The sequence below is a fragment of the Henckelia pumila genome, chromosome 2, assembly GCF_033568475.1.
Source record: "Henckelia pumila isolate YLH828 chromosome 2, ASM3356847v2, whole genome shotgun sequence".
Lineage (NCBI taxonomy): Eukaryota > Viridiplantae > Streptophyta > Magnoliopsida > Lamiales > Gesneriaceae > Henckelia > Henckelia pumila.
In genome coordinates this window covers 140,789,668-140,812,106 of record NC_133121.1, presented here as the reverse complement: position 1 = coordinate 140,812,106, position 22,439 = coordinate 140,789,668, and the positions used below count along the sequence as shown (strand labels likewise).

Genomic DNA, 22,439 nt, shown 5'->3' with positions numbered 1-22,439 from the left:
ATTGATAGATCTGACGGTATGCTCTAATTAAATATAAGAATATTAAAAGAAGAAATTAAAGACGCTACTCTTTTGCCAATCACCTTTGTGAATGACATCCACCACCTTTTTTCGCTTTGGTGGCCACCAAAAAGCACAAAGTGTAAAATCTTTAGGGGCCGATTGTGATGATTACAAATTGAACCGCAAACTTTTTAACTTGTCAAAATGGAAGAAAAAGTATACAATATGTGGGAGTACCATAATTTCTAATATGTCAAAATGGAAGAAAACGTATACAATGTGGGAGTACCATAATTTCTAATAATTAATTTTCTAGAAGGTCCAAACACTTGACCAATCATAACTAGAGAATTCAATACATGCAGCTGGCAAATCTCTTTGACAATTAGTTCTGGAAAATAGAAAGAAAATCAAAGTAACTCCTACGATGGTTGGCTTACATTTACTTATTTTAAATTTTACCATAAAAATTCAAACAAAGACAAAGTTCATAAAATTAATGTATAAGAATTTCTTATGATATTAAATTACATTATTTGTAATTCTCAATCATCATATATACTAAATATTAGATATCTCGTAAAATGATCCCACGTCAAATCGATTATTGTAAAGATCAATATTTTGATATAAAGATAATTTTTTCATGGGTCGGATTGGAAACCGTCTAATGAGAGTTTTTGTGTATTATAAAATACATATGACTATAATTTAAACTTGACTCAACAAAGCTCAAATTTGAAAACATGAGCAAGATTAACATACTGAATTCAATTTGCTTGAACCCCCTTAATCTCACTGCACTTGCAAACCAAGGGTGGGTGAAAACATTACAATTCATTTCATCAAACCACCCTTTACATCCACGACAAACCATTGTATATATAAGTCAGTATACTCGTACATCTACACGAAATAAACTTAACTTGAAATTTGATGCGCTTGCTTTCTATTCGCGAACTCCTTCACAACATGCGTCCAGAGCATGATCAACAGGCTGCGTAGTTTTACCAAATTTTACTAGCTACATTACTCTCAGCTAATCTCGAGTTTATATTGTGTAGGATGAGATGCTCATTTTGTAACGTATATATGCCAAAGACATGTTAGGATTCTTCACCGTTCTATCATGACTGGTGATGAGTATTTCTCCTGAGTATGGACCTCTATTAAAGACTAGACAACATATTCATTCTGTGAACATGCACAAGCTTGACGCACAACATCAGGAAAAAAGGTCTAGTGCATTATATTCACAACCACAAAGCGTTGAAAAAAGGCTGATCATAGATGTTACTTACCAGGCATTTTTCCCCGCCCGTTATGTTAGCACTCCAGATTTGATTTTCTTGTACTCTGAAAACATCATGATCGTATTGTAATGTTCTCGAATGCCGCAAGGAGCTGATTCAGTGTATTCACATGTGATACATAGGGCTCGGAACTACGTATTGACAAGGATTCTCGAAAAGTCGAAATTTACCAAATCCAGCTTCGAGGTGGTGTATTGACATAAAGATGGACTTTTCTTATCCTGATACTCAGATCAATGAGAAACTTTTTCGATGTTGAGAGAGACGAGTGGAAGGTCGTGCTTGTTCAGCTGAATCTTGTGGTATGCCTGCTGTGCCATCCTCGGTTCTCTTGTGAGCTGAAGCAAGGGGAACATATGAGTTGGACACCTTTTTCATTTCTTCCTGTATTTTACCAAATTCCTGTTCAAGTTCTCCAACACGAGACCTCATCCTTTCCAGGTCAACTTTCAGCACCCGGTTTTCTCGTACAACATTTACCCATCCATCTCGCTGAACTACTTGACTAGCTGATTCATTTGAAACAGTTATTGTAGCTGCAGGTCCAGATTCAGCATCTAGAACATGGAGGTAGCCAGCTAAAGCAGTTCTCAGCTGCATCTGTTCGAAAAACAAAATTTGTAATATCACTCTAAGTGGCAACCTCTCGTTTTGGGATGCATGAGCACAAGCATCTATTGACAGCTTCTGAAAATCAATGATGCTACACAGTTGCTCCCGCTCGTTGTCTGAGAGCCAGTGATGTGCCTGCATGTCCGCTAGCATTTGTCAGATTCTTGATATTTCAGTGGCACTGTTATCAAACGCCTGTTCTAAGATGCCCTCAAAAGAGGGATTTTATGGGAAGCCTTATATTCTCACACTACTCAGATAAAAAGAAGTACTCTAGGGTTACTATTTTGACAGCATTTTTACCATGGAAAGATAAATAAAAGAGGCATTGACTGTCAGCAGAAAAACGAACGTGGATTCATAGGGGCAGACAAAATATGGACAAGCAAATAAAGTCACCTCAAATTAGCCATATAACATGTGAAATTAATTGACAATGTAAGTTCCAACACATTAGAAGCAAAAGAATCAACCAAACCTTGAAGAATATATCCAACGCTCTGTATAGCCCATCATGCAAAGATCTAGAAGATTCTGGCAAGGCTTCTGCCAATGACCGTAGATTTCTGGGTTTCAAATTCACATCAGAAGCAACTTCTTGGATATAACTGTCCACCAATTTAGCAACCCTCTTCCACCGTCCGGATGATGGGGATGTTTCAAGGTCAAGTGATGATGGGGATCTAGTAGTTACACTAGAATCAGAAGAAACAAAATGCTGAATCAATCTTTCAACACACTCAGTATTATACAAAATATCAGAATCCGAATAACTAGGTATTAGAAGACTATCCAAGGTTGCCGATTCCAGCTGTATGCCTATTCTCCTCTCCAAAGAGCTCTGACACGTGTGATTAACTCCCAAAATTAATGCCACGCGAAGAAGCCCTATTAAAAAACGACAAAAGGATTTACCCTTCTTGTCTGGTAGTAACTTTACGACACTTTCCAGGAGAACCCTCTGATCAACAGCAGCCGGAGTCATGCTGAAACTTGCAACTGTTCTACCAGTACCTGTTTGTCCTCCCGGCCATCGTCCCAACCCCGGGATATATTTCTTACAATAGAACATTATGGCAGATGCCAAACTTTCAGATTGTATACCTTTGACCTCCATTTCCCGAATTAGTCTCTCGAACAACTCAACACAGAGATATGAGATGTCCTCAAACCACCAGTCAGATTCAGCACTATGGATCTTTGCACCAGTGTTTATCCCATTCCACAGGATGCTACCTCCAGGGCTTTGCAGACTGCCGTACATCATCATAGGCCAACCAAATAAACTGGGATCAGTACAGACCATTACAGATAAAGCATTTATACATCTACTTGTAATTCGAAGCTTGTCTGCTCTTGTAATAAAGGGTTCACAACTTTGGAGAGCAACAATGCAATTCTTCCAGTGTCTTAGTATATGCTTGTGGATAAAAGTTTCCGACTTGGACAGTAAATTTTCGTCTCCATAGTTATCTGTCATATCAAGATAATCTGCTGCACAATACAACATCACTACATTCCTTGGTGTCAATTCTACTCGGATACCATAACAGAATTTGACTATCATTAGAAATGCATCAGCACCGCCTGGAAACTCTTCGAGAACTGTTGTGAATGTCTTATCAATGGTGCTTTGAGAATCAATGGTGCTTTGGGATTCTTCAATGATGTGAACTATCCTCCCACATTTTGAAATCAGAGGAAACTGGCAATAATAATTTTAACAAGATCTTAGCTAGAATCTGACACTGTAAAAAATGAACAATGAAAGTGCTATTTGCACTTTAAAAGGTATTAATCACGTTGCACTCGAGATTTTTGTCATGTCAATGACCAGGATTGCTCCAAGACCTTCCTCTTGATCTTTTTAAAGAAATATAATATTTTGAAAACCCATATACTACGCTATCTTATTTCATCGTTTGACCAACTAACAAATTTTGATTTCCTGATGCTACCCAAGAATATTGGACAAAATGCTGAGATGGCTAAGAATGAGGAAACGAGTGTAAATTTATTGTTATTGGACAGATAAATTTTACCATATAAGATTGATAATAAAACAATTGACAGTTAATGGCAAAATTGTGGATAATGAAATCTTCAAGATCATAATTTCTAGTTAATTTTCAGAACATCATAATTCTAGTGGTTGGCATTGTAAAAGTACAGCCTCGTGATTTTCTCCAGATAACAAATGACAAATAGAATATTTAATATTGTTAATAGCATCGGATTGCAGTTTGAATATGTACGTAGAAGAAATTTTACCTTGTGAAGATGGAAGTTTATGCCATCCACCACCACAGAAATATCGCTTGGAAGACTTGAACGGCAGAAACTGACATGAAACATAGAAATTTCAAATTGCCACACTCTGCTGAAAATTTTAGCTTGTTATAAATTACTTAGTTTTTATTTATTTATTTATTTTTTCACAATTTCATTTCTCTCTTCACTGCAGAAACACCAAGCTTATCAAAGTCAGGCCATCCATCAAACTGATAATCTGATTTATACCATATTTTTCACAGCAAAAAACTAACACCACATAAATAAGCTCGGTAAATTATCAGCATAACTATTACCAAAACTTGAAACTTGATGCTCCAATAAATCGATACACACTTCATTATAACAATATAACTAGAGAACAGTATCTATCTCTGATCGCGTTTAGGGAGAGTCTGTAGTTCATGGGGAGATCATGAACTGTACAAAAGTGAAAGTGTTGAACTAAAAAATTTAAAATATACATAGCAATAAATGAAAAGGCGAATCACCAGTCGTTTCCTTCATGGTAAAATGCAGAAATTTTGCCGCCAGGAGCCATCACAAACCAAAATTCAAGAACCAGCTTTATTTTGAGCAAGAGTAGACATTCAACACATCATTTTCTCCAATAAATGACGGATTAAATTCAGGAATCAGCTCTTTCCTCTTTGTCCCAAAGCATAAAGGGATGTCTCCATCAGAATTCAGTTTCTTTCAAGCATCGGAGAACCCTAATGATAATTCCACAGCTCATCACTTCATTAATTATGGATATAAACAAACCCCACCAAAGGGCAGCCCACCAACCACATCAATCACCATCAGAATTCAAACAGGAAAGGGATCACAACGGTCTGGCGGAGCATAAGGGAAAAAAGAAAAGAAAAAAAAAAAAGAAGAAGAAGGGGAGCAATCATACCTACAAAGACTAACTTTACAACTCCGTGTCCTTCGTTGGTGCTTGTAAAAAGTCCAACACACTGTTCCTAATGATCATCACTTCACTCAATTGGCTTCATTCATACAAGCATAATTTATAAAGGTGTGTACGTACATAATTGAAACCCCCCACCCCCCCCACACAAAAAAAAATAAAAAATTCACGCAGATATGATCCAAAACATGATCTTTGGGACAATAAATATGTTAAAACAACAGGAAAGCGCAAAATCTTTTACATAGATTCTCTAGCTTCACTCGACGTACCGTCGTATGATCGTATCGTAGTTGTGTGTCTTCCATTGAGTTTGATATATTTTCCCATGATAATAAGGACAAAATTAGTACGAGCTGTGAGTGTTTTGGCATTCATGCATGCGCTGGCAGGCGTGTGAGAACGATATAGGCCGGCCAAGGAGCAGATGGCATAAAGACGGAGACAAGAAAACACGGGTGATCATTATTAAGACAATAAAATATTTTGTAATACAGAGCTGATTGAGCCTTTTCGTCGAACAGCTGATATGGAAGGGGAAAAAGGATATGAGCCCGAAGACGAGGAGGAGAATAAGGCTTTTGGTCTTCAGCGCGTGCAAATAGAGAGACTATAAAATATATCTACTCGCTTGGTTCTTGGACTGAGAGTCTGGGACATGCCTTTAGCTCACCAGTGAAAAATGCACACCCAAAGTTAAAATATAATTTTTTTTATGTGAAAAGTGAAGTAAGTGAAAGGTTTTTAGTGGGGTTGTGAGTAGAAAATGTAATTATAGATAACAAAAAAAGTAAACGAGGGCAAAAGTGAAAACAAAAGATGATGTCGACACATCAACGGTTTTTCTAATTGTCTCAACTACTATAATACAGTAGAGATAATAATAATAATAATAATAATAATAATAATAATAATAATAATAAGGATTTGGGAGTTTTAATGTTCTAATATGACATATTTAGGAGATAAATAAAATATAAGAAATGGGAAGATGTGTCAAATATATTTATCGGAATAACTTTTAAGTACGTCTTGTCTTGACCTTGTCATTGTTTGCGACAAACCGAGCTTAAAGAGTGTTTGCAATCACTAAAAAAATGATTGTTAGTTTTTGGTTTTAAAAAATTATTTGTGTGTTTCTTAAACTTATATTATGTGTTAGCATATGCTTAACTTAATTGAAATCCAAAAGCTAGTCATGTTGTGATTATGATTCTCCAAAAGTGATTCTAATAAGAAGGTCATTGTTAAATCATTCTAATCAGTTATTTATCAAACACTACCAAATTTTGATTTGTAGATTTTCACATTTGTTTCTAAACACTACCAACTTTTGATTTTTATTAACTTTTTTATAATTTATAAATTAATCACTTTCACAAAAGCACAATCTATTGCAAACACTCCCTTAGTATCATAGCGCTATGAGATGCTCAGGAATGACGATTTGTGTGTTGATCCTTGGTGACGAGGAGATATGAATGGGCTATTCTACAACTGGAGATGCTTACCCTTTATTTAGAAATTTTCAATTCCTAAAGTTGGTTAAAGTTGGTTTCAAAACATTGTTACAGTTATCTCATATTGAAAATTAGAGTCCGTTTGAAAACAGCAGACATTTTGGAAAAAATACTTATTTTTTTAAAAAAATATTTTTTTTAAAAAGTTACGTGTTTGGTTACAATAGACATTTTTAAAAAAACACTTATTTAAGCTCAAATAAATGCTTTTTTAAAAACCAAAAATTTTGGCTTTTTAGCTTCTGCTTATGTTTTAAATTTAAAAAGCATTTTTTTAACACTTATCCAAACACTAAAACTTTTTTAATAAAAGCACTTTAAAAAGCTAAACTTATTTAAGTGCTTTTTTAAGCCAATAACTAATACTGGTTACTTTTGTTTACACCATCCAAAAATGAATTTTTTGAGATAAAACACCTCTTGAATTTATAATAAATTCAATCTAACATTCTTTCTCGCATTGAGAGTTGTCATAGGTGCATAACAGAAGATGTGACCTAACAAAAAACTATCAGATTTGTCAGGCTACTATGGAATCAATGTCTATAATTTAAAAAATTATACACTGGATTAAGGTGCATACTGCATACAACGAACACTTGTGCTCATTGGGAGATATTGCTTGATTTCGGAATGAGAATGCAATTAAATTGCTGAGATCATGTTTACGAAATCCCACCAAGACTTCACAAGGATTCATCTTTCACCCAAAATTAGCATAATATATGTCCCTAGTTTTTCATCGGTACTATATCCAGTAACCAGTATACAGTTTCGGTAAAAGTAATGTGGCAGGTAAATGAAAAATTACAAATCATATTGTAACTAATGAAGTGAATTCTCAAAGGTATAAGACATATAAGATCCTTACAACTACGGAACCCATGGAACATTCCAAGATTTTCAGAGTCAAAAAATTTTGCTACAAGTAAATCGAACCATATTGATCTACAGATGTATCCTCGAACAGAAAGACCTGACAATAACCTCGTGTAGAATAACTGGAAATCTGATTCTCTTCTTCAATCTTAATTAGCTGCTGGTTTTGAAGTAGCTTTCTTGATTGCTTCAGCATAAGTCCTGTGCTGGTAGGTTAGTGTGGATTCGAGTAAATCCCAGAGCGATGTCTTTGGGTTCCACCCTGACATATAACAATGTATGAAAAATAAAAGGTAGAAAAAGGATCGTAATCATATTTTACTAAATTGTGTTTCTTAGATTGAGAAATTTGCTAAAGATTGTAGATCTATTATGATTTTAATCTTGTAGGAATTGACAAGCAAACACAGTAGATCGTTTAGCTCAAGTTCAGACATTGACATGGGCAAGCGTTTGGGCAATGACGAGTGAAATGAGAATCAGATTGGAGAAATTTGATGGGAATACTAAAATTCCAGCAAAAAGGATCGATTGTGTTGGGTTTGGTCGGAGCCAGAAGATTTATAGAGGACAGCCCGCATAAAATGGAAGGACCATAAATAAAGGACTAAAATTCTAACTCATGTTAACACGAGAAAAAAAATGTAATTTTTGGCCAAATGAACAATTCATTACCAAGTTGTCTGTTGATTATCGTCATGTCTGGAATTCTCTTGTCACTATCATCGTAGCCTTCACCATAAAATTCTTTGGAGCTAACGTCAATAGTAGGTGTCTCTAGCGGAGGTTCCTCACTAACCTTAGAGTAAACCTGAGACCATCCAAAAAGAAAGAAATCAGTCACCAAATAAAGAGTTTTAAATCGAGGTAAAGAAGATACCAGATTCTTTTTTTTTAAATATATATGTATATATTATAGAATAGACCAAATTCTCAATTCACCTGAGTCATCATTTCAGCTAGTTGCCTCACTGTAACTTCATTATTAGGGTTGCCCACATTAAATATTTGACCATTAGCTCTAGCTGGATTTTCCTGAGTTAAATCGCACCACTTAGCTACTGTTAAAACATTTGTAAACAGAAAAGAATATTGGAAACAACAATTTTGAACATACAATCATCAAAAGAACAGCTTCAATGGCATCCTTGATATAAATGAAGGTTCTCTGTGATTGGCCACCATCCACAAGCTTCAAAGGTTCACGCCTTAAAAGATTCTGAACAGAAAGAACCAACAGTTAGAAAATGAGATGAGTATAACACGTGTTTATGACTTTCAGATTAGCCATGAAAATGATCTCACGTTGCTGAGGCAAGCCAAAACTCTAGGAACACCCTCACTTGGCCCATCAATTCCAGGTATAAAATCCATCCGGGGACCAATCCAGTTGAAAGGCCTCACAATTGTAAAATCAAGACCATTCTCAGCACCCTCAGCTGTTATACAAAGCAATTAAGATACATATAAAGTGCCAGTTATAGCACAAACACCAATTAATCTTTGAACACAAGGTCATTGCTCACCATAAATCAGTCTTTCAATTAACTGCTTAGCGCATGCGTATGACCACCTCTGTTTTTCAATAGAACCAAATATGCAAGGGGAGGCATCTTCCTTGAGAACATAATAACTAGGATCCTAACAAAAGATAATGAACAATGATTCAGTATTTTTTTGAAATTTAAAGCAGTCACGAGACCAAAATTGATCAGCTATGCGCCCCCCCCCCCCCCCCCCCCCCCACCTCTTCTTTCTTAACTTGGACTATCGGCACAACTGATTGACAGCTTTAAGCGAATTACACCACCTAATTCGCTATTTACTAACTATATTGCTGAAAATCCATATTTCCGATTCAAATATTGACAATAAGACATTCTCCGTCAAAATCCAATCCTTCGAAGTAGACATAGCATCAAGTTTGTCAAAAAATTGAATATAACCACCATATATATTTGTATCATAGCCGACGAACAAGCTCGAAACAGAAAACAAAAATTAACAATTGATTTGTAAACAAGTGATTCACAAGGCTTTTTCCATTGCATTACACCTACATTGTATGTGAGTGAAGCAGCAGGGGGAAAATAGATAGGAGATAGAGCAGCATATATCAAACTATCTTAATTCTTAAACAAACCTTGTTCCTCAATTATTGGAAAATTTAACACTTGTTTTTGTCAAGACTTCTTCTGATCTTCGATTAAAGCAATTACTTTTGTCAGAAAGAAGCATGAAATTGCTGATACTAGACATGCAAAGAAAAATAAAAGGTTTTGGATAGAGCAAAAAACCAAAATGAGACAGATCCAAGGCATAACATTCAAAGGCAATTACAATTTGCTGTATTCAAAGGCAAACCTAGGAAGCAAACTAGAGTGCACATTTTGCAGCTTAGAAAAATGAAAATGTTTGAGTTTCTTCTCTTGATTGTGTGACTGACACTCCTTCGCCCAATGGGGTGGTCTGTCTTGGGCCAGAGTGGAAGAAATCTCAATAAGAATATAACACAGGTTTGGAGATTTAAAAACCAGACTGATCATTTCAGAGATAACATGAAAAGCTTTGTGAAAAATTGACACCATTCTCCACCAATCCAGACAATAAGACAAAATGTTTCATTTACGAGGTAAGAAAAAGACTTCAAATGTTAAAAAAAAAAAAAAAGAATTAGCATAACTTCATGAAAGTGTAATGCTCAACTATGGAAATATAATCCTAAAAGAGAGGCGATGCAAATTAAGATTCACCTGGCGCAATGGGCTATCTTTGGGTAAAAAACTGCCAATGGTTTTTCCATAAATTTCACAAGTGGAGAAATGTATGAGTCGCTTGCCGTTTTCCGAGCAGTACTTGACCTAAATCCAAAAAGTTCACATCAAATCCTAAAAAATAGCTTACAGATTATTCAAACACCAAAAGTATAAAGGGAGACTTACCACCGGGAGAGCATCTATGAAGTTGCTATAAATTGTGTCAAGAGGACGGGTGTTGTAATCTGCTGGAGTGCATATAGCGGCCAGATTTATAGTCTACACCACACAAATTTCTGTAGTCATTCCCAGTCAAAATCACATAAATCATGTCCACAGAAAACAAGTACGGAGGATAAAATCACAGCTGGAAACGAATAGAAATTATACGGAGCAAATTTCAAGAAATTATTGTATAATTGACAATGCGGAAGGAGCTGATAAATTTAAAATCCACAGAGGTGCAGAAGAAACTTCCATACAGTGAACACTTGCCTGACTCACGTTTGCATCAAACTTAGATCCAGAAGACAAATAAGTAACATCAAATCAAAGTTCCAAATATATAAACTCAAATTTCAGAACAGTGATAAATATAAAACTCCAATTTCAGAAACAAATCCAGTTATATAAGAGCTCGAAATTTCAATTCCATTTTGGTTCAGAAGAAATCTCCAATCACCATATGAATCAAAGCAGAACATCACCAGCAGTAAATGCAACGCCAAAAACAGAAAAGAAGACAGAAGGAAGGAAAATCCAGACAGAAACAACGAACTTCTGAAAATGCTGAAACAAGAGAAAAAGGCATAGACAATTTACAAGATCCGCCATGCGAATGAGGCCTTCGAGGCGAGAATCGTTTTTAATGTTGAGGCGGTGGAACTGTATCCGATCAGCCCAGGGGAGGCTGGAAGGCTCGAGGAGGCTCTTGATTTTGTCACTGTATACATCAACGGCTAGCACCTTGTGCGGCGTCTCCGTCATGAGCTTCTCGCACAGATGCGAACCAATGAATCCACCCGCGCCAATCATGCATATGGTCATCGGCTTGATCGGATTCCCGTCCAGATCTACTCTCGCACTCGCCATTTCCAGTCGAATTGCCGGAAACTCTGATCACCGACGGATTTCTGAGAGAAATTCTGCTGCAGCGTGAGAATTGGGTTCCCCTGAAATTTGTGGCGCTCTGGATTTTATGCTTGCGCTACAGAAGAGACACTCTCTGTACTCGCTTAATTTTTGTGCCAAGTGGGATGCATGGAACCGACAATCAATACTCATTATTTCACTCTTCTTTTATCATATAATAATAATAATAATAATAATAATAATAAAATCAAAATAATTACTTTAATTTTTGATTAATTTTTTTTAAAAATAAAAGACACATACAACCCATGCACGAGGGCGCTGATATTAATTATGGGGGGTGGTTTTATAATTAAATTAGGCGCACCGCACCTAAAATTCGGAACATTTTAATAGGCAGATTTTTATTTACTTAATAATTAATAATTAATGATTCCATTATTGCTACAAGAAAATGGAGACGGCTCGGCTCCAAAGTCCTAATTGCTCCGCTGGCTCACCTCCCATGGGGAGCCTCTTTCACACGCAAATACTTAGAACACGTTGTTGGTGAAATGAATTTGATAACTTTATTTGGTTTTGCGAGAGTGAGATGATGTTGTAGAGAGAATATTGAAATATTAATTTTTTATTTAATTAAATATATTTTTTTATTGAAACGCAAAATAAATTTGTACAATTAAAAAGAATTAAAGTACACATAATTAAATTTTAAATATTACATAAAATTAAGAAATGCACAAATAAATTTTTATTTCATTAAATATATGGATAATTCAATAAAATAAAATTTCATATTTAAAATTTTATATTACACATAATTAAAATTTAAAAGCTACACATAAATTTAAAAACATAATTTAAAAAATCACACATATAATTAAGAAAAAATACATTATTAATTATTCATCTCCATGAAAACTCCAGATATATTCGATCAAATCCTTCTTAAGCTTATTATGCAAATCTATGTTCCGAATGCCGATACGTCGCTCCAAAAAACGTTAAACTCTACGGTAGGATATTTCGAAGTAACAATATCCGATGACACATATTCATTATCTCGAGCAGGAAAATCACGATCTTCGAGCATATCCTCTCTTTCGTCCTTCACAATCATATTATGAAGAATTATGCAAGTCTTCATTATATAATCTAAATCAATTGAATCTCACATGCGGGATGGACCTCTCACAATGTGCCAACGTGCTTGGAGTACACCAAATGTTCGTTCAACATCTTTTCTCACGCCTTCTTGATATCTTACGGAAGTCTTATGTTTTTGTGAGAGAGACCGAGATGGTCTTGACAAAGAAAGCCCAAAATGGATAAATACCGTCGACAAGATAATACCCCATGTTGTACTCGTTCCCGTTCACCTCAAACCGCACTGGAGGGGCTTCACCCTTTGCAAGGTTTAAGAACAAATTGGACCTCTCTAGCACATTTATGTCGTTATTACATCCCGGTACGCCGAAGTATGCGTGCCAAATCCATAAATATTTCGATGCAACTTCCTGAAGTATGATTGAAGGTTTTTTTTTTTATGTCTACTTTGATATTGTCCTGCCCAAGCTGTTGGACAATTTTTCCAAGCTCAGTGCATACAATCAATGTTTCCAAGCATCCCGGGAAAACCCCTTCGAGCATTTTCAGCAGTGAGCCGAGCAACATCCTCACGTGTTGGTTGTCTCAAATATTGCTCAGAAAATATATCATACACCGCCATGCAAAATATTTTCAAACATTCTAATGCACTCGATGCGCCTATTCTCAAGTATTCATCAACGACGTCACCCGCTAAATCATATGCAAGTAGTCGGACTGCAGCCGTAACTTTCTGAAGTGATGACAACCCAAGCATACCGGTTGCGTCCCTTCGTTGGAGAAAGTAAGGCACATTCATCTGTAAAGCTTCAACAATTCTCAGAAACAAAGATCTCCTCATTCCAAATCGCATTCGAAAATCTTTCTCGCTGTAAACGGGGCTATCGGCGAAGTAATCTTCTTTATATAATCTCTCAGCCCCCACAATACGTTCTCGATCTTTTTGTTTTCTTTTGTAGCCACGTTTGCGGCTTGACTCTCCTACTGCATGCAAAGCGGCGCGCTAAAAAAATCGATAGCTCGGTTGTCGTATTATCGTGAATAAAATTGATCAATCATGGGATCGAAAATTTCATCATCCGATGATGGTGATGAAGAAAGAAGAAGAACTCTTGTATGTCATGAGCAACAAATGCGTTTGAAATTTGTTTGAAAGAAATTGGAGTGTTTTTGAAGCTATTAATGAAGTTAATTTATAGGAGATTCAAGAATATAGCCGTTACTAGCTGTTGGATATTTTATCCAATTTTTTAAAATGATTTATCTATTTTTTAAAAAAATATTGAATGCTAAAATAATATTGATCATTGATCTACAATTGCCAAATCATCTCATCCACTCTTTTATATTTAATTTAAAATAATATTATTATAAATTTTATTATAAAAATATTTTTAAATTATTTTTAATAATTTAAAACGGCCAGATCGTTCGATCTTAACGGCCAGATTTTTTTCACCGTTAGATCTGTATTTTTTTTTTTTAAAAAATAACAGTGGGCTTCACGGTGCGGAGACCCTCGCGCGCGGATAACATCCGCGTGCGAGAATCTCGCCCTTTGGAGAGGCGAGAAATGAAGTGGGACGACTCCTTGTACATGCCCTTAAGCGTGGAGACTAGTGTCTTAAGATTTAATTTTGTAACTCGATTCAAGAAATTATTATTTTTTATATATAAAATATTATTTTCTATTTTATATATGTGAATCTAATGACATTTTAGTAGCTGTAAATGGCCTCCAATCTCCATCACTGCCCCATACCTCCCCTCCCACGGGATCTTTTCATTCAAATTAATCCAGAATACCCACAAATTGTTTTGTCCCCTCTTCATGTGATTTTCACCCGTAATCCTCTGACCATACCTATACTTACACGTCAGAGTACTATTGAAGAGAATGAAGCTACTAATTAATTAATTAATTAAATTGAAGGAAAAGAGAGTTTGCGGTGACAGCTGAGGTGTGCATGCATTGCATGCAAACTCAAATGCACGGACAAGTGTCGATTATTAAATATATATCGTAAGAATGGGAATTTGACGCAGTATCTGTGCGAGAAATTAGTCACTTGATTAATGATTATTGCTTTTGCAAATATAAAACATCGATGAAGGCTTATAGTTTAAGCTTCTTGGCTTTAAGTTTCTGTTGAACAAATTTAAGACAAAAATTCAGTACACAAGATGCCTACAAAATTCTTTCTTCTTTTTCTCTTGTTTTCTGCGAAATTTGTTAGCTAGAAATGGCCATCTCTCTCATCATGTGTTGTTTTGTTGTGCAACGGACACCTCCACATCGTCTCCTTCACCACGTGGGTTTTCATTATCTGCCACCACCGAGGCATAACCAAAATCATACTTCACAGAGGAATATTGCCCTTCTTTCATGGCTTTTCGTTTTCTCTTGATTTTTCTTTCTCGGTCTGGGATTCTTCATTCATGCATCCATTGATCTTAAATTGGAGTGATTGAATATCCCAGTCAATGGAGTAGCCATGCACTCTGTTTTGTCCACTCACGGATCCTCTGAAATTTCTATTTCCCATGCAATGGCTTCGAGTTTTCGGTTGCGGAAGCTTTGTTTTCTGCGGCCTGTGAAGTTTTCTTCGAATTATCGAAGACCGGAAACCGAAGAAAGAAAATGCTTTGGCACCAATTCTGCAGTAAAAGATGAGAGGCTGAAACAAAACAAGCTGAAGAAACAATGGAGGTGCATGGATTCTTGTTGCTGGACGATTGGCTACTTATGCACCACTTGGTGGCTACTCTTGTTTCTGTACCATTTTTCACCCGTAAACTTTCAAGGATTTAAGGGCCGCCCAGAACCGCCGGGTGAGAGACTGAGACGCGGCGGCGCCACCGCGCTTCATCCTGTAGTTTTGGTTCCCGGCATTGTCACCGGAGGACTCGAGCTGTGGGAAGGCAGGCCTTGTTCAGATGGCCTCTTCCGCAAGCGGCTATGGGGCGGCAGCTTTACTGAAATATTCAAGAGGTTTGAGTTCCAAAGTTGGATTAAAAAAGTTACTTTTTTTTTTCGATATTTAATTGAATTTTTGTGCACAAATGTGAATTTTGGTGGACTATTTTTAGGCCTATATGTTGGTTAGAGCATCTGTCTTTAAACAATGAAACAGGGCTCGATCCTCCCGGAATTCGGGTCCGGGCGGTGCCCGGGCTCGTAGAGGCAGACTATTTGGCCCCTGGGTATTTCGTTTGGGCTAGTCTGATTCAGAATTTGGCCCGAATAGGCTACGAGGAGAAGAATATGTACATGGCAGCCTATGACTGGAGACTGTCCTTTCAAAATACAGAGGTATGAGGTTGAATTAGTATTTTGATCCATGTTCTTGATCAATTTTTCAATATTATATTCTTGGATTAATGAAACTATGAAGAATTATCTAATTTATACCTTCATATGATATGCAATAAATGTAAAATGTAATATGTTTTATCCACTATAAATTATCGATCGTGAGCAAACAACATTGGATGAGCAGACGAGGGATCAAACTCTGACTAGATTGAAGAGCAAAATCGAGCTGATGCACGTAACGAATGGATACAAGAAAGTGGTGGTGGTGCCTCATTCAATGGGTGCGATCTATTTTCTCCACTTTGTCAAATGGGTCGAAGCGCCTCCGCCGATGGGAGGTGGCGGCGGACCAGATTGGTGTGCGAAGCACATCAAAGCAATCATGAATATTAGTCCCACGTTTCTTGGTGTACCAAAAATCGTGGGCAGTATATTGTCTGTAGAAAGGAAAGACCTTGCTTTCATAAGGTAAGTCAAAGCGAAAATATCGTCATCATCCTTGCGTTATACCATATAGTTGCAGTTAAGAATGGTAAAATACATAATCTTTTGAGGGCGAGTATTAATATTCCTAGTTCTTGAACTTAATTTTGCAGAGCTATGGCTCCCGGTTTCTTGGATTCTAAAATTCTGGGCCTTCAAGGTTTGGAGCATGTCATGCGAGTATCTCGAACATGGGACTCCATGGTTTCTCTGTTACCTAAAGGAGGCGAGGCCATTTGGGGTAACTTGGATTGGTCACCTGAACAAAATTATGTGTGTGGTTCGAAGAAAGAAAAGAACCGTCGAAATTCTGTCACAAAGAGCAACACCACCGATGATAAAAGCATTTTTGAAGTTCAAGAATCAACGAACTATGGTAGGATAATCTCTTTTGGAAAGATGGCATCAGAATTGCATTCTTCAAAGCTCCCTACTTCCAATTCACAGGTAGATTAAAATTATCGAGGGTGATGTTATATGTACATGAAAGATTACACATTGAGTTACACATTACACTTGAAATTACATACATATTCTTAATGTATTTTTGAAAGAGTCTTTTTAAATAAAATGAAGTGATAATTTTGTAATTTCAAATGTAGTGTAACACAATGTGTAAACTTTTATGTACATATAGTTTTATTCAATTATCAATCTATATGTTAAATTAAATCTCGTTTCAAAAATCTCCGAAGCTAAAATATTCAATGGACATAGGAACAAGCACTGCGACCCAACGATACCATAACACACTCCTATCCTCCATCACATGGAAAATTATGGACTGAATATGATGAAATAAGGCCAGATAACATCTACCGAATTTTCGAAAACAAAGCATACACCGCAAAAACTTTGCTGGATCTTCTCCGTTCCATCGCTCCAATGATGATGCAACGTGCCGAAGCTCAATTCTCACATGGCATGGCTAACAACCTGGACGATCCTAAGTATAATAACTACAAGTACTGGTCGAATCCACTTGAGACCAAGTAAGTTTCATCAACCCAATGCGTTTATCCACGCCAAGTTTTACTTGTGTAAGCCGGGTTAGAATGTGGACCCTATCATGGGTGAGGAACAGAGTTCATCCGGAATGAGTTTTGCCCCAAGTCATTCTAAAGTAGTGTTTGAGATTCCTTCTAGGAACGAGTTTTTCCTTTCGTAAAGGGCTTCCTAGTTCACTCACTGAATGCATTTTTGTTGTGGGAAAAATCTGAAATTCGGTTCTTGATTCTTTGGCATTAAAGCTTGTTGATTTATATTCTTGTTCGGCTTTTCTCCTTTTTCAGATTGCCGGATGCACCACACATGGAAATATACTGTCTCTACGGAGTGGGAATCCCGACGGAAAGATCATATGTCTACAAGCTCTCACCCTCCAGCAGGCGCAGAAGCATTCCTCTCCAAATAGACAGCTCTGCAGCAGATGGAAATCACAATGGCTGCTTAAAAGGTGGGGTGTACTATGTGGATGGCGACGAAACTGTTCCAGTTCTGAGCTCTGGTTTTATGTGTGCCAAAGGCTGGCGAGGAAAAACACGTTTCAACCCATCCAGGAGCTCAACTTACGTAAGAGAATATAAGCATCAAGCACCAGCAAATTTGCTGGAGGGGCGGGGCCGAGCTAGTGGTGCACATGTTGATATAATGGGAAACGTGGCCTTAGTCGAGGACATATTACGTGTGGCTGCTGGAGCATCTGGTGTTGAGATTGGAGGCGATCAAATCTACTCCGATATTGTGGAAATATCTAAGAAAGTGAGTATTCGGCTGTGATTCGTGATGTAAAAATTTTGTTGGAAAGCTAACCACCTATGTGTCGAGCAATCTAGAGAGCTATACATTCAACACAGAATTTGTGTGACAGGTGAAAGAAATAAAGTTTCGCTCTATGCATGAAGAATTGGGGCTTCTTGATATGTTATAAATAAGTTGAAACTTGAAAGGATATTTTCCTTCACCATATCTATAATTTATCTATAAGCGAGTCGTGAAGAAATGGTAAAAGATCCAAGTAACACTTTTAAGATTGAGTGCAATGACTTGTTAAAAAGATTCACCAAAATGTTACAGAATCTCAATGGATGAAGCCAAACTAACAATTATTACTATATATATCAAGAGTAGAACAAACCAAATATAATTTCACAAAATGTATTATTGCGAGATCAAATCTTGTCTTAAATACTAATACACAACTCTTTTATAACGAAATGTACAGTATTTCCTGTATGAATCTTCTGTACAACTGCCTGTATAATCAATCCTATGGGGACCAAAGCCAGTGGAACAAAGCTTCAATCTACTGCACAATATACATCCTACCTAAGGCCGTAAAATTTGTAATAGCAAGGAACTATGTCGAGAAAGTTTTAAAAAATAGAGTTGCAGACGGTAAGAATCACTTATCCAAACTCATAAAAATGGTAGAACACCAAATAATGCAACATGCAACAGTAAACTTATGATGGTACTCGGTATCATCTTATAAGGTTCGGTATATGCTGAATTATTGTCGTTGAACTGTCCAGCGTTGAAAAATTCGGTTTTACCGGTACTGCCTGCGGTGGTGACATTCACAGACGACGAACCTGTAATAAGATGTCAAGTTTGTTTACAATGAGCTGTAATAATGCTCAAGAAATAGCTTCAAAAGTGTAGATCAGAAAGAAACTTACAGTCATAATTTGCCCATCCGATCCTTTGGCCAGCCAAATCATAGACAACAATCTTGTCTTTCAGGACCAAATCTGCACATGGGACCAAGATGTGACGCTTGATATGTTATATGGTTTAATTATTTGAGTTGCAAAACTATCGATAACTAAACTTTTTGTAATGCACCAATTGTGTAGTTCTGTAGAGTGCATTGGTATTACACAAAATAATCTTTCAAGATGCATTATAATATATGTATGCTTCATACCTCCTAAAATTGTCATTCCTTCGCCCTGAAATTTCTGAATGCCAATGCACCACACTGCTGCACCACCCTGAACAAACAAGAATCACATGTAACAGCATTTCATTAGCAATCAAGAAACTCGGGTTCTTATTTGAGCATGTAACTAGGGTGCACGAGGTTTGTATGAGCATGCGATGTTAACTTACAACAGAGTTCTGCTGCAAGAGGTAATCTTGAGGCCTTAGTATCATTGAGGCACCACCAGCAAAGTTTAAGCTAACTAGAGGGAAAATATCTGAGATGCTGGAAAATACACAAAAATTAGTCAGACTATATGACAAGACAGACAAGCAAGGATTTTTCATGTGAGATTTATATGCTGCAAGGGTTTTCATGTGAGAGAAAAACCTGGAGGTAGTTAGATAGCATTGGGTCCCCTTTGAAACAATAGGACGGACGTATTGCGAAACAGTCTGTGTAATCTGCGAGGAAAAAACATTCCACGTTATGGACATCACACAGCGTATAAATTTTTGAAAATAATAATTAAAAAAGGTTTCTGAGAGCAGAAAATTACCGCAGTAACAAAAGGGTCATAAGCTTCTTTTGCAAGATATGCCAGCGTTGTTCCTGAATCGATTATGGTTCCTCGGTTGGTTGATGATGCAAAAACGGACGGATCAATGGCTAATGTTTGCCCATTTATTGAAATGCTTAGTAGATTTACATTGTAATGGGGCCTGAAATATAGAGCCACACGAACCTTGAGAACTTGATTATTCTCAAATAAGAACTTGCCTTCACAAAACAAGATATTTCGGTACATCCAAACCAAAAAAATGATTAAAACGAGTAACATGAATCCATTATAAATAAACATGATTCCAAGATTGTAGTCATTTTAATTTTTGACCTAAATCCCTTTCAATTAAGCTCTTTCAGTATAAGTACCTATATGCTATTGGAAGGTAACAAAAATTAAATTTTGGAGATGTTTGACTATGAAATAAAGAAGCTAACCCTTGGAACATAAATCACAATGACTGATACTGCCATTGCCAAAAGAATTAATAAAGTAAGCTGAAGATTCTTGGTAACTAACAGCCTCGAATGCTAGTTATATAAATGCACGTCAAATCTAACAGTAAAATTAACTATGTATAATCCTGTTGCATAATGCTTCGTTTTAAGTGACATGATGGAAAAGAAAGAAGACTATTAATAATTTATGAGTGGGAAAATTACTTACTGTGATGGAACTAGAGGAGTGTAAACAAGATTTGGCTCCACAATCTGCCCAAGCACCATAATACCACCCCCACCATTTTCTCCTTTTAAGCAATGGGAAAATGAATTTGGGGTGATTCCCTGAGACGAAAGTTGAGAGATTACTGATAATCCATTTTGTCCGAAACCAAATATACCATCAACCGCCCTATCTGGCTTCGTAAGATCCCCGGTCTGTGATGTGCTACAGCTGAGTCAATAGATAACCAAGCAATGAAACCATGTCAACCAAAAGGTAATCATATGCACCAAGAATGGTTTAATATAAATCAAAGAGAACTCACCCAAAAACAACAGCTGCTGAAGAATTCGATGTCAAAGAATCTCCAACTACTGTTTCCAAATATATCGAATCTGACACATAATATCCTGATGTGCCACTGCCATCACCATACTGGAATGTGTATCCGCATTGGTTTTGGCCTGAACACCCAGAATCAGAAGACTGAGCACCTAAAGCACATCTTTGATCTGAACATGAGATCGGCGATGCTGTATTTGAGCTGGAAGGATCGAAAAACTCTAGCTGAATCTGTTAAAAAACAGAAAGAAACATTATAATTCAATTAAATCATACACACTATTTCTAGATATAAAAAAAAAACAAAGAAATTTAAATTTAAAGATGAAAAAAACGAAGATCTGCATAAATGAAGGAAGAATTTACTTGTAATCCGCTTGATGTTGGGCAACCAGCACAGGGATTGCAACCGACCCATAGCACATCACTTCCAGTATCTATCTGTACATAGAATTCCTTTGGAGGAGTACCCAATTTTACTCTAGTAAAGTACAACCTAAAAACCAAGATTAACCAGCTCAATAAGTTCTTGAAACATTAATTATTCTCCAAATCAAATTCCTGAGGTATCACACCAAAGGGATTAAAAATGAAAAGGCGAAAGAGAATGATCAAGAATTGAACAGAACCATAACCCCAGAAATTCTTGTATTTATCCAAATTGCAACAACTGACCCAACATCAATTCCTTTTTCAAAGTCAATTGCACGATCGTTATATCAACTAAACTGAATGAAATAACACGTATTCTTTCGCTAGCAAGAATCAAAACCCATCAATAAAAGATCAGAACTTTTACAAAAATACATTAAAAAAAACAAACAAACATCAAAACCACTTAGAAGAGGAAAAGGTACACATATACGCATTTTAAAAGAAAGAAAAGAAAAAGACGAGAATATAGGCACCATACCCCACAAGAAAAGGATCATAGGTTCCTTCGACAGGGAAATCAACGACACCAAGAGGCTGTTGCTGCAAGAATCTGCCGTGCCTAAACCTGTCACGGTTCCTGAGTTGACTCAGCTCAATCCCCTGGTGGTTCGCCCTCTCAAGAGTCAACGTAACCCCCTTCCCTTCACCAACGACCGCCGCCGCCGCCAACACCGCCAACACCACCGCCAAAGGAATCCACGACGGCGTCATTCCCTCTAAACACACCCTTCTCTTTCCCTTCTCTCTTTATTGCCTTTTCCTTTCACTTGAAGCAATACAACGGCTATATGTACACGGATTTTGACGCAATTGGATATATATATTCATGCATATGTATGTAAATACCTGTATATATATGTATGTATGTATGTGTGTGTGTGTGTGTTACGTGTATTGTGTGGATGCGTGTGAATCTTGAGAATAAGAGGGGAAGGGGAGAGGAGAAATGTAAAAGCACATTGCACAAAGCTCTGATTTGAATACTAGATTTTATATGCGCCAAACACGCGTTTTCGGGAAAATCCCCTGCTTTCAGTGCTTGTGCGTTGTGCAGAAAGACTTGTACCTTGTTTTGACCAAGTAAGATTTGGTAATCCATTTCGAGAAATTTGTAAAAACAAAAATGCGTGGCTCGTTATAACTGTTTGAAGATTTATGTCGTTTTATCTCTAAAAATAGGGGAGATAAATGGATCGTTGTTTGGTCAAAGGGATTGATT

General features: G+C 36.8%; 5 protein-coding genes across 14 annotated transcripts; 1 reads left to right on the top strand and 4 right to left on the bottom strand.

Annotated features, from left to right (window-relative positions):
* Positions 1-373: 373 nt before the first annotated feature.
* Positions 374-5,759, bottom strand: LOC140880856 (BTB/POZ domain-containing protein At3g44820). 10 transcript variants are annotated; one of them, XR_012149721.1, is made up of 7 exons: positions 5,122-5,398; positions 4,712-4,933; positions 4,200-4,269; positions 2,407-3,633; positions 1,487-2,063; positions 1,305-1,359; positions 866-1,000 (listed from the first exon to the last, which is right to left on the bottom strand). XR_012149721.1 is itself a non-coding variant. In XM_073285688.1 (6 exons), exons 3-6 carry the CDS (start codon positions 4,759-4,761, stop codon positions 1,545-1,547), a joined length of 1,866 nt encoding a protein of 621 aa, XP_073141789.1. In that variant the 5' UTR covers positions 4,762-4,933; positions 5,122-5,215; positions 5,409-5,759; the 3' UTR covers positions 866-1,544. The 10 variants fall into 10 exon arrangements, 6 of the variants coding, with proteins under 6 accessions (XP_073141789.1, XP_073141792.1, XP_073141788.1 ...); XR_012149719.1 differs by lacking the exon at positions 866-1,000 and adding an exon at positions 374-394 and having other exon boundaries at positions 1,305-2,063; XR_012149718.1 differs by having other exon boundaries at positions 1,305-2,063.
* A 1,664-nt stretch (positions 5,760-7,423) lies between these two features.
* On the bottom strand, positions 7,424-11,562 carry LOC140881312 (UDP-D-apiose/UDP-D-xylose synthase 2). Its single transcript, XM_073286509.1, has 9 exons — positions 11,114-11,562; positions 10,478-10,570; positions 10,289-10,396; positions 9,062-9,176; positions 8,841-8,974; positions 8,653-8,754; positions 8,478-8,570; positions 8,211-8,346; positions 7,424-7,797 (listed from the first exon to the last, which is right to left on the bottom strand). Exons 1-9 carry the CDS (start codon positions 11,381-11,383, stop codon positions 7,685-7,687), a joined length of 1,164 nt encoding a protein of 387 aa, XP_073142610.1. The 5' UTR covers positions 11,384-11,562; the 3' UTR covers positions 7,424-7,684.
* A 1,418-nt stretch (positions 11,563-12,980) lies between these two features.
* LOC140878557 (uncharacterized) lies at positions 12,981-14,878 on the bottom strand. The gene is made up of 2 exons (XM_073282162.1): positions 14,780-14,878; positions 12,981-13,493 (listed from the first exon to the last, which is right to left on the bottom strand). Exons 1-2 carry the CDS (start codon positions 14,876-14,878, stop codon positions 12,981-12,983), a joined length of 612 nt encoding a protein of 203 aa, XP_073138263.1.
* A 161-nt stretch (positions 14,879-15,039) lies between these two features.
* LOC140881310 (putative phospholipid:diacylglycerol acyltransferase 2) lies at positions 15,040-18,089 on the top strand. The gene is made up of 6 exons (XM_073286507.1): positions 15,040-15,482; positions 15,581-15,803; positions 15,991-16,274; positions 16,403-16,736; positions 17,007-17,281; positions 17,582-18,089. Exons 1-6 carry the CDS (start codon positions 15,040-15,042, stop codon positions 18,066-18,068), a joined length of 2,046 nt encoding a protein of 681 aa, XP_073142608.1. The 3' UTR covers positions 18,069-18,089.
* Positions 18,090-18,377: 288 nt separating this feature from the next.
* LOC140881311 (aspartic proteinase 36-like) lies at positions 18,378-22,179 on the bottom strand. The gene is made up of 10 exons (XM_073286508.1): positions 21,699-22,179; positions 21,152-21,281; positions 20,769-21,016; positions 20,447-20,674; positions 19,775-19,937; positions 19,606-19,679; positions 19,404-19,500; positions 19,219-19,285; positions 18,971-19,042; positions 18,378-18,883 (listed from the first exon to the last, which is right to left on the bottom strand). The coding sequence occupies exons 1-10, from the start codon at positions 21,929-21,931 to the stop codon at positions 18,708-18,710; spliced, it is 1,488 nt and encodes a 495-aa protein (XP_073142609.1). The 5' UTR covers positions 21,932-22,179; the 3' UTR covers positions 18,378-18,707.
* Positions 22,180-22,439: the final 260 nt, after the last annotated feature.